This window comes from Pipistrellus kuhlii, unplaced genomic scaffold (genome assembly GCF_014108245.1).
Source record: "Pipistrellus kuhlii isolate mPipKuh1 unplaced genomic scaffold, mPipKuh1.p scaffold_m20_p_21, whole genome shotgun sequence".
Classification (NCBI taxonomy): Eukaryota; Metazoa; Chordata; class Mammalia; order Chiroptera; family Vespertilionidae; genus Pipistrellus; species Pipistrellus kuhlii.
The window spans coordinates 4183567-4195556 of record NW_023425520.1 but is presented as its reverse complement, the minus strand read 5'-3'; the positions used below and the strand labels follow the sequence as shown (position 1 = coordinate 4195556).

At 44.1% G+C, this 11990-nt stretch overlaps 1 protein-coding gene across 1 annotated transcript in view; it reads left to right on the top strand.

Moving 5' to 3' along the window:
- Positions 1 to 7003: 7003 nt before the first annotated feature.
- PEBP4 (phosphatidylethanolamine binding protein 4) overlaps positions 7004 to 11990 on the top strand; it is a 96851-nt gene continuing 91864 nt past the window's right edge. Inside the window, exon 1 of the mRNA XM_036450576.2 lies at positions 7004 to 7175. Coding sequence (XP_036306469.2) covers positions 7089 to 7175 — 87 coding nt within the window. The 5' untranslated portion in view covers positions 7004 to 7088. The remainder of the gene's footprint in view (positions 7176 to 11990) is intronic.

The following is an 11990-nucleotide window of genomic DNA, read 5'->3' as shown; positions in this document are numbered from 1 at the left end:
GCTGTAGGCAACAAATCACCTACATAATTATATCAGAATCTAGAGAAATACAAAGCCAGATACTCTCAAGTTCCCTGTGGTCTCCAAGTGAGCTGGATGAAATATCTGAATCACAAGGAGGTTCTAAAAAGCACTTGGGGTTGTTTTAATCGGAAAGGGTAAGACACACAGATGGACGCGATGGTCATGAAGGAAGAAGGACCTGTAACTCACAGGTCCCCAGAAACAGGAGTCATGGCAGCCACACAGGATCACACGGGGAAGCACCAAGGTCGGTCACAAGCAGAAAGCATGGGCGAGAGCCTTTATCGTGATTTTTGTGGGAAGCGATGGGTGAGGCAGGATTAGCAGGATTACCAGTCCAGGGTTGACTGGTTTGAATAATTCTGGTGGACTCAGTTGCCAGGCTCCTGGCCCTGGGATCATTATGTCTGGGAGATAGTGGCTCAGCCCGATCATAGAGGTGATGCAGGGTGTAGGGTGTGGACTGGTGAGTGCACTTGAAGAGCCTGCTCTCAGGTGAGCGTTTGCTGTCTCTAGAAACGGGCAGCCTCTCCAGGGTCAGCAAGGCCCTATGTCAAAGCATCAGGAAACAAAATACATGATTAATACTGGTCCCACCTTCTCAGTACTTCTAGGACTTGAGACTCTCCACAGGCATCCTGTCACATCTGTCCAAAGAATACCTTCACTCCTTCCCTCTGAAAAAGAAAGCTACGCACAGACTCCTCTCATAGCAAGGTCGGGGGAGGTCTCGGAGCCTCTGTAGATTTCACCTGCACGTCAGTAAAGTCCCTCTGCCCGGGTACTGCTGAGATGCAGAGAGGGTTTTGTGAGATTTTGTAACCTACCAATTGTTTCTACGTACCTTAAAAACTCTGGGGATCAACAGAAAGAAACACATATGTCAATTTTATAGGCAAAAAAAAAAAAAAAAAAAAGAGAGAGAGATTTTATTTTATAATTTGCATATCTTTGAAATCAAACGTTTGTGCTTTTATTGATCATTTGCATTTCTTATTTTATGAATTGTCTTTCCATGTCTATTTTTCCATTAGGTTAGTACTCTTTTTCCTTTCCTTTTAATTAATTTATTTTTATTCTAAGATACTTGAATCTTTATTGTCGAAAGTATTGCATATGGCCCCCCTTTTCCCAGCTCGCCCCCTCACCCTCACCCCCATCATTACTCATTTTCTTACTGACGTAAAAGCTACTTTATGTAGTAAGGGTATTAATCCTTTTTCATAGGTCTTATAAATATTTTCTTCCAGCTTATTATCTTTGAATTTTATTTTGTTTTATTTGTCATAGAAAAGTTTCAAAATTATATTTAGTTAAATTTATCAGTCTTTTCCTTCATGCCATTTACTGTTAACAATTTGGTATATACTATGCATTGCAAATATATTTATATGTATAGATATAGATATAGATATATAGATATAGATATAGATATAGAGATAGAGATATATAGTTAAATATGTAAAGTTTTCCTGCACATTTTAGATTATATTATACAAATTATTCTGAAACTTACTCATTTCAATTACTAGTATAATTGTGGATATTTCCCATATCCTATATAATAAAAGGCTAATATGCAAATTGTCCACATGGGCAAGTGTTAGATGTGCACCTACCACCAGGGGGCAGCACAGAACATGGGGGGTGTTGGTGATGTGGTGCTGGCAGGGAGTGTCAGTGGAGGCCTGCCTGCCCCCATGGGCCCTGACAAGAGCAGGACTGTGGCAAGATGGTGGAGCAGGTGAGCAGGTGGCCCTGATCGCCCCACTGATCACCCCACAAATTGGCCTTGATCACCAGCCAAGCCTAGGGACCCTACCTGTGCATAAATTTTGTGCACTGGGCCTCTAATTAAAATATAAAGTTCTAACTCTAATGTGATATTCCATTATGGGAACTACTATAATTTTATTGAATCAGTTTTTAAAAAATTTTTTATTTTCACATTTAAGTTTGGGGGTTGAGAGAAATAGACTGAAGTTTATTTATTCCATGTGTTGAACCAGTTGTCTCAATAGTACTTGTAAAATAATCTATCGTTTCCCCACTGAACTGAAATAACTTAATCATATATTTAATATCGTACATTGATAACAAATTAAATACCCCTAAATACACCTATATTTAACACTGATTTCTCTCTAGATTTTCTATTTTACTTCATTTGTTCATTTATTTCATAATCAGAACAACATGGTTGTAATTATTTTAGTTTATAATATATTTTGATGTCTACAAAGTCAACATTATCCCATTTTGTTTTTTTCAATATTGCCTTGACTTAATGTTTTTTCTGCATTTATTCTGAACTTTAGAATCATTTTATGAAGTTCCCAAAGTATCTATTTAGAGTTTTGATTGGAATTATGTTAAACTGACTAATTAAATAAAGAACAAGTGACATAATTTGCTAATGCTTATTTCAGTTTAAAAACATAGTATGTCTCTCTCCATCTCATCAAGTTTTGTTTTTATGTACACTTAGTAATATTTTTGTTTTCTGTGTAAGAATTGCATTTTTTCCTCAAGTTCATTCCTAGATATTTTATATTTTTATTAAAATTTTAAATAAAATTTTAAAAGTATATTTTCCAACAGTCCATTATTATTATCTGTAGGAAATATTCAAATGTTCATTTTTTAACAACTCACTATACTGAATATTAGTTTAATTGTTTTCAGCTAATTCTTGTGGATTTCTCATGTAGATAATCATGTCATTTGCAAAAAATATAATAATAACTATTTTTTTCTAATATTTTCATCTCTTTACTTTTTCTTCTGAGTTCTTGGAGATTTTCTTGGGTTTATCTTCATATTTCCTGATTTAATTTTCTATAGTATATAATATGTGGTTCACTGCTTCTTTTGGATTTTAATATTCAACAATCATTTTTCTCTAAAATACTCATTTTCATAAAGTTGCCAAACTTTCTCCCATTTGTCAAAACCAACGGTCCTTATCCCTTGATGGCTCTGTTATTCTGATCCCCACTGCTTCCTAGAACTTCATTTTCTGTTGGCATCCATGCCACTGTGCTCCCTGATTCTCCCTCTAACTCTCTCCTCCTCAGTCTCTCCGTCCTCCCCTCTGAGTTCCCAAGTTCCACTCTAGTTCTTCTATTCTCACTCTACAAGTTCTCACTGACAATCTCATCCACCCCCACGCCCACCACCCACAGGCCAGGTTTTGAGAGGGTTCCAGCCTCACGGTTCCATTTAAGGTACATCCCTGCCTGGATGTTTTAACACCAAACCCACTGTCTTCCAAATGTGTTACTCCTACTATTCGCAATGCCATAATCCACCTAGTTGCCCAAGGTAGAACCTCAGCAGCATCCTAGACAACTCCCTCTCTCTTGTATGTCTGCCCTATCCAGTCACTTCATGCTGTTGACTCAGTGGTACAAATGACTCTCCTCTCCTCTCCTCTCCTCTCCTCTCCTCTCCTCTCCTCCCTCTCCTCTCCTCTCCTCTCCTCTCCTCTCCTCTCCTCTCCTCTCCTCTCCTCTCCTCTCCTCTCCTCTCTCTCCCTCCTCTCCTCTCCTCTCCTCTCCTCTCCTCTCCTTTCCTCTCCTCTCTTCTCCCCTCCCCTCCTCTACCTTCTCCTCTTCTCCTCTTCTTCTCCTCCTCCTCAACAACAAAAACTTCTTCTTCTTCTTCTTCTTCTTCTTCTTCTTCTTCTTCTTCTTCTTCTTCTTCTTCTTCTTCTTCCTCTTCTTCTCCTTCTTCTCCTTCTTCCTCTCCTCCTCCTCTTCCTCCTCCTCCTCCTTCTTCTTCTTTCTCTCTCTTTCTCTCTCTCTCCCCCTCCCTCTCTCTCTCTTTCCTCTCTCTCTCTCTTTTCTCTCTCTCTCTCTCTCTCTCCTACTTGACTTTTCAGGCATTCAGGATCTCCAGAGCATCCCAGTTGTCTTTTTCCCCACTCTACTTTTAGTCTTTTACTCATCCTGGTCACATGCCTTCCCAAAACACATTTAGTCCTGCCATGCCAGTTGTTTGTTTAAACAATTTCAGTGGATTCTGTTGCAAAACAAATTCCAAATGACTTAGGACAGATAGGGCTTTCTGCTATCTGGTTCCAATAACCCTTCCACTTTTTCACCTGCCATTCCTTCTAGGCACCCTATGCTCCAGCACGCCAAGACTCTCACCATCTCCCAGTCAGCTTTGCACAGTCTCTTCCCTTTGCATATAGTGTGCTTTTCCTGATGAACTTTGTCCTTCAAGATTAAGTTCAAAAGACAATCCACGAAGCCTTCCTGGTCTCCTGAGATGGAGAGGTTTAGGATCCCTCCTCTGTGCTCTATCTGATAAATGCTCCTTTACTCAGGCACTTTGCATGGGACTGCAGTTATGTCTATCTCTCCCTTCAGATCAAGAGGAAGCCCAGGACTCCTCTATCTATCTTGCTCACTGCTCACTCTTGTGCACCCTTCTCTCCAGCATACTCACCAGTCTAAGTTTCTACTTAAGTTAAACCCAACTACCACTTATTCCATGCCTGCACTGAACAATTAAAAAAGCACCCATCTGGAGCATGTAATATTACCCGGTAACCTTACTATATACCTATGGTATATTCAGCTTCTCACTTTCCAGCTATTTCTCATTATTTTATACCTTCCTCTCTGTCTTCAAACTTCCTAAAATTCTTCTTCCCCTGATGATCTTGCAACTAATTCACTGAGAAAATACAAGCAACCAGAACACAATTTCCTCACTCCCTACCACCACATCTTCCAATACCCTGTATCCTCTGCTCCCACCAAAGGCCCAGCTTCCACTTTTTCTCTGTATCCTGTCCCCTCCCACTTCCCAGTCTTTGCTCTTGCAATGGTCTCCTTTTTCTTCTTTAGCATATAATATATCTTTCTTTCTACTGGATCATTTCCATTAGCCGGCAAGCCTGCCTCTCTGTCATCTGTCTCTTAAAATACAAGAATAAAAATAAAAAGGTCTCTTGACTCTTCCTCCATACTAATAAGAACCACTCTATGTTTCAGCTGTTCTTCAAAACTTTTCAAAAATCATCTTTAATAACTATCTCCAATTCTTCATCTCCCATCTCATCTCCAGTCAAACTTCAGTCCTTTCCACTCCACTGAAACTGGTCTTGCCAAGATAACAGTGGTCTTCTATTATAGTTATCAAATCACGTTGTCTCAACTGTGTCCCCAGCTTGCTCTATCTTTCAGCTGCATTAGACACAGTTGACCACTTGCTCCTTCTTAAAATACTTCCTGTCTCAGATTTCATAATACCTACTATTCAGGTGTGCCCCCTACCTCCCTGGTCGCCTTTGTTCAATTTTCCTTCTCTTCTCTTCTCTTCTCTTCTCTTCTCTTCTCTTCTCTTCTCTTCTCTTCTCTTCTCTTCTCTTCTCTTCTCTTCTCTCCTCTCCTCTCCTCTCCTCTCCTCTCCTCTCCTCTCCTCTCCTCTCTTCTCTTCTCCTCTCCTCTCCTCTCCTCTCCTCTCCTCTCCTCTCCTCTCTTCTCTTCTCCTCTCCTCTCCTCTCTTCTCCTCTCCTCTCCTCTCTCCTCCTTTCCTCTCCCCTCCTTTTCTCTCCCCTCTCCTCCCCTTCCCTTCCCTTCCCTTCCCTTCCCTTCCCTTTCCTTCTTATCTCTTCTCAGTGTTAGAGTTCAGTCATCAGACCTCTTTTCCTCTCCGTGTCTGATCTTTCCATGAATAATTTCATCGGATTCTATGGATTTAGGCTCATCTATGTGTTAACGACTCCCAAATTTATATATCTGGTCCAGAACTCTAGACTATGACTTATATACTTGTCCTCTAAGAAGCATTTCTAACTTAACATGTCTAAAACAGATCTCTTGGTGTTCCCTTTCAAACAGTCTTCTCTCCAAGTCTTCTCTATGTCATTAAATAGTACTCTTCTCCCAATTGCTCAAGCCAAAAACCCAGGTATCATCCTTGATTTCTCTTCCCCTACCCCTTCCTCACTGCTCTACTATGTAGTTCATCAGCAAATCCCTTAGATTCTACCTGAAAATACTTCCCTAATCCATCTACCTGCTTCTGTCCCTATTGCTGCCATCCTAGTCCAAGATGCCATCAAGTAGCCTCCAAACTAGTCTTCTAGCATCCTCTCTTGCTTCATGCCAACCATTCATTCTCCACGCAGCCACCAAAACAACTTTTTAAAAATGGAAATCAGAGCATATCACCCTCCTGATTTAGTCTCTTGACTAAATCCTTCCATTGATTCTGCATTGCACTTAACCCCCATCCTCATCCAGGCCCACAAAGCCCTCTGTTGTTTTGCTCCATCCACCTCTCCAACCCTGCCATATCCACACACGTACACCCTTGCCTGCCTGCCACCAGCCACATGGCATTCTTTCTGTTCCTCCAACCTTAACTTTTTTCTGCCTGAAGGCCTATGTATTGTAGCAGCTATTTCTTCTTCTTAGAATGCTTACTCCCTCTCACTCTACCCTATTTTATTAATCATAGTACTAATCAAACTTAACATTTCCTTGGGTTTTGTTTGTTTGTTTGGGTATGGTTTTGTTTTTGTTTTTCAAATACGTATATTTTACCTAGAATAAGAGCTTCCTGAAAGTATGGACCATAGTATCTTGTTATTTGTTGGAATCCTAGTACCTGGAATAGTTCCTGACCCAGAGTCAGATCTCCTATATTTGCTGGATTAATAGATAAGCCGCTCCAACTACACTGTGAGCTTCTTGAGAGCAGAGCCCTGTTTTAGGTTCCTTTGTTTTCTCCACAGGAAATCCCTAGCATAGGATTTCCAGGTGCTTAGCAAATATGCTTGTTTGACTTAGTCCATTTCATACAGGGAAATCCAACTTATTAAGCTATCTTCTTAGTGAATTTCCTTCCTCTGAGCACAAACATGAGGCACACGAGGAATGTCACGAGAACCAAGATGACGTAGGAAGGAAGCAATAGGGGTGGGTCAGCCATTATAGGTGAGAATAGAGCTAAAGGATGGTCTGCACTAGGTAGTTTTCCCATTACTATTCTAGCCATAATGATGCATTTCTTTTTTGGTGAATATATTACAGAATTCAACCTACATGCTGGTGATGGTGGATCCAGACGCCCCTAGCAGGGCTTCGCCCCAAGCTCGGTACTGGAGACATTGGCTGGTGGTAGATATCAAAGTAAGTCAGCCAAGAGGCACTTTCTGATTCATGAGGATTATGGCTGGAAGGTTGCTATCATTCTCTGCTGTTCTCAGTTCTTACTCATGAGGGTTGAGGACTCTGATGAGCAAAAAGTTCTGTGTCAGGCCACTCCCCAGCACCTACCTGTCAGGATCAGTGGTGCACAGGCAAGTGGGCAGTCAGAAGAACAGGGGGAGAAACCCCAATCTGTAGCGTTTGCTGAGTTCTATAGTGCAAATACTTCCACCATAGCCAGTCAAGCTACTGAATAATTTCTGAAAATTTAATAATTGGCTCTGGCACCCCACTGCCAGGGGATGGGTTCGGGGCATTGAGGTGATTCTGTGCAGTCCAGGTGGCAGAATTGGTGGGGGGCATCTGGCAGAACCTCCTTCTGATAGGCAGACATTTCCTTTCTTTGTGCAGAAACAAATGTCCTCCCCTCATCTTTGTCCCTTTGCTGTCATATTCATGAAGGAGCCTGCCTCACACTTTCTGGTGTAGGTCTGAGGAACTCAAATCTGGTAGATTGTCAATGGGCATTATGTGGGGATGGGTGGAGGGAAGGTTCAAATGACAGACAAGCTCACTGAGGAGCTTTTTAGAGCTTTTGGTATCCTGATATGCACTCTATAGTATGCATTTCTTTTCCAAACTCATTTGACCACTGAACCTTTTGTGCATGAGCACCTGGCAGTGCACGCTGGGCAAATCCACATTAGCTTCGAGCGTTCATACAGCTCTGGCCAGAAAGCCCACCAAAGACCATTGCATAGAGGGTACAAAGGCATCAACCCCATAAGATTGTGGGAAAGACAAAGTTTGGATCCAGGCTTGGCTGGTTCCCAACTCAATGACCATGGGCAAGTCACTTGGAAGCCCTCTGGGCGTTTAGTGTCCATCATCCGAGGAGGTTGTCATGATGACCCAGTGAGAACATACGGCGAGCATTTGGAAAACACAAAGGCTACCACAGATATGAGGAGTTTGTGTTCTCCCTTCTAGAGCTATGGGGCAGAGGGGGTGTCCGTCTAAACTAGCTATTGGCATTCCTGAGCAAGGCAAGAGCTCTCATTGCCACTGGAATAGCGGGGGAGGGGGGAGTTACCCTGACAACCGACCCTGTCCAGTGACCACAGGCCCCTCCCAGGATGCTCAGGTGCTCCGCACTGCCCAGCCGAGCACCCTTCGGCCTGCTGAGGAGCCTTGGAAACACCAGCAGCATTCGAAGGAGCAGAGCTTGGGGAGACCTATGCCATCAGGGGAGGGAGGAGAGCTGAGGGCACAAAAGGAAGATACTGGATCTTGCCCCAATCTAGGGTGTTGTCATTCTCTGAGCTTGGTGGTCATAGGGGCTGAAACTCTCAGAAAAGCTGTTACACCTCAGTTCACCATCCACACATGGCTGTCTCTAAGATGGTTCTATGGGGTGATTCTGAGGCCAGAAATCAGGAGCTGTTGGGGATAAAATAATGTCAGCACTGAGGCTGCCTCTCTCCTAAGCCTGAAGTCTCCCTGCCCATTCCCTTCACACGATACTCACTCAAGACAGTTCTCTCACACAGCCTGTGGTGCACACATAGGTTCTTCCTCAGTAGCCCAGCTCAGAAGCAGAGCAGGTGGTACCTGGCAGGTGGCAGCTGTCGGCAAGGCTGCTAAGCCGCAGAGCTTACCAAGGTCACCTGGCCAGGCACAGCCCTCTGTCTTCGCGCTCAGGCTGGAGAAGGCTTGGGTTTCGGCCGCATTTTCACCCCCTTTTCCCCGATCCAAGGGGCCAGCAGGAAGGAGCAGCTCTCCGCTATATCCACTTAGCCTGCCCGCCAGCCCACAGTTTCTGCCAGCCACAGAGCCCACGCAAGCCAGGCCCTTTTGGGTCTCAGGCTGTGGACCTTGGCCAAAGGAAGACAAGCGGTAATTACATGCAGAGGCGCTTCCTTTGTGTTGGTGTTAGCTGCTCCTGGGTGATCTCAAACATTTAGAGCACCTTCAGGTCAGCTTATCAAACACAGATTCCCGGGCGCCACTGCAGACAGGCAGAGAGGGCTCGGCAGCTTGAAGAAAGACGAAAGAGTTCCCTGTCAGAATGCCTGGGTCATTGTTCATAGTGGCCATTTGTGGAGCAATTTTCAAATGAAAGGCACTTTGAAACGTCCTTTGGGTCCTCATAATGATTTTGGGAACTGGGCATTATCCCCATTTTGGAGATGGGTTGTAGGGGTGGGTCTTCAATCCAGGACCCCACCTCCAAGCCGTACGCCCTTCCTGCCATGCCTCGTGGTTTGGGTCCACAGCACACCTCTTCTAGCAGCTCCACTGAGGCAAGGGCGTGCCACCTTGCCCTCTGCAGAGTGGAAAACTGATCTCTTTAAACCACCCCCCCATCCCAGGGCCCTATTTCTGATTATTTTTATGGGTAGATGAATCCAGGCACCCTCCCCAGAAGACACCATCTTGGTAAATAAAGCACACCTGACCAGCGTAGGGAACCCCGTGAAGGTACACCCTACATGCTGTCATTCCCCTCAGCAGTAAGCGGCCCAGCTGTAAGGCAGCCATAAAGCACTGCACATGTGGAGTAACAATGCTCTGTGAGCCATAGTGACCACAGGGGCAAACTTGGTGGAGCCTTGTTGGGCCTGAATATTAGGGTCCAGGCCTAATTGGGTGATGGACTGGGCCATGCCTGGGGTAGTCCCTGCGTAGGGTCTGTCTTTTCCGGTTGAAACAAGACAGCAACCAGTTCAATACAGGAAGCATCCACAACCCCCCTTCCCCCACCCCCGTAGAGAGGCTGGCAGAGTCTATGACAGAATAGTCCATGAGTAGAACTAAAAACTTGAGAGCAGTCCATGAGTAGGAACCATGCATTAGTGGTACACATTGCTCCTTTCACTCCGCAAAAAAAAAAAATGGATTGACCACTACCTGCTGTGTTATCGTGTGTAAGAGCAAGGACCCTGGTGCCGGACCTCTGTCATTCCCATCTGAATCCACCCGTATCAACCATATGATTGCAGGCGGCAAGTTGCTCAACCCGTGTCTCAGTCTGCTGGCTCGCCAAGTGAGGATACCAGCAGTCCCTGCCTCACCCTGTAGTTTGGAAGCTTAAATGAGTTATTTTAAATCAAGTGCTTAGAACAGTATCCAGAACGCATAGTAAGCTCTACATACCTGTCTGCTGTGACCTTATCATTGTGGCATGAAGTCAGGGGCTGTGCTAGCACTGGGGTTCCAGAGGCAAACAAGGGAGGGGGTGTCTCTGTTCTCCGAGGGCTTCTGTTCAGGGGAGGCAGGGGCAGGGGGCGGCAGCACGGGGTGGGACTGCAAGGGCACCCGGCTCACTCCGGGCAAACTCCCCACACCTGCGGGTGCCCATTAGCTCCGGGGCAGGACTAGATTTCCATCCCCCTCTTGGAAAATCTCTCCTGAGTAAAAGAGATTTTCAGAGAGCACCGGCACACATAATACCTCTCTCTCCCCAGGGCCACGCCCTCAGCTTTTCCTTTAAGTTTTTCGATTCTGATTCAATCTAATCATCTTCATGCTAAAGCCTAATTAAGATATCAATTAATTTGCATCATTCCTTTCATAAGAGACACTTATTGGTTTGTCTTCTATTTGTCTCTGAATATAGTGCTCAGACATGTTCATTAGACTTTTTATTGTTAACGGGAATACTGAGCACAGGAAGACGGTATATTAAGACTTTCCACAAAGAACATCGTGATTGGTAACAAAGAACACTGAGAACAATTAAAAAGGAAAGAGTACCTTTTTCCTTCCAAAAATGAAAATCCTCCTAAAAATCGTCAATGATTGGAAAATGTGTCCTGAATGTATTTTTTGTTATTGTTTTTTTGTTTAAGAGAGTAAAGGACACGGCAAGTTCAAGGGTCCCTTTTGTTCAATGTCCTCAGCCTATGGCAGCTCTAAAGGCAACCGATTCTGGTTGAATTAAAAGGACCTCTCAGGTTTTATTATTCCATCTACAATTTTCTAGAGGGTTGGATTTTTCCACAATAAGAGGGTTTTTGTGTGTTTTTTTTTCTAAAGGTCCTCCACGTGTAAATAAAATCAATGGGAAACCCAATAAACAGGACCAGGGTCATAGCCTCTTGCTTTCCGGTGATGTGAGCAAGACTCTTGTATTTGGATTATCGCTCTCACTTCCTGAGAGATCTCAGGCAAGTTAGTTGACCTCTCTGAGAGAGCTGCTTGTCTGCAAAACTGACACACATCCCTGCTCCTCAAGACGGAGACAAGGAAAAAGGAAATTACATATGCAAAGAGGAGACGCCTCCCCTGAGACAGGCACTGTGGAAAGCAGCAAATTTATCCTCATTTCTAATCAGTCAAGCAGTGGATATATATATATATATATTCACATAACTGGATTTTCTATGTGCTCATAAGTAAACAGAAGAAATAAACACACTTTATCAGGACCACAGGTTCGGACAAAGAGGTCAGGCCAAGGAAATAGAATTAATTCTTTAATTTCTGTATTTAGACCTGTATTATTCATTGTGCTGCTGATATTTGTGCCCTCGTCTGTGCACGCTTTGCCTTATACTGTGAAGGTCCACCTTGCAAGGCATGGCTAATGCCCCCTCAGAGCATGTGGGTTTAGATCTATGGGCCTCACAAGCATTTGGTGATGGGGACAATGCAGAGGGGCCTTGGTTATAAACCAGACTTGTGCATGCCACCAGAGAGGGGGGCAAAGAGCCTGCACTTTTGGGTCAGACGACCCAGGGGAGGTTCCAGACTCTGCCATTCTCAGGTGGTAATCTCTGAGCCTCGGTTTCTTCA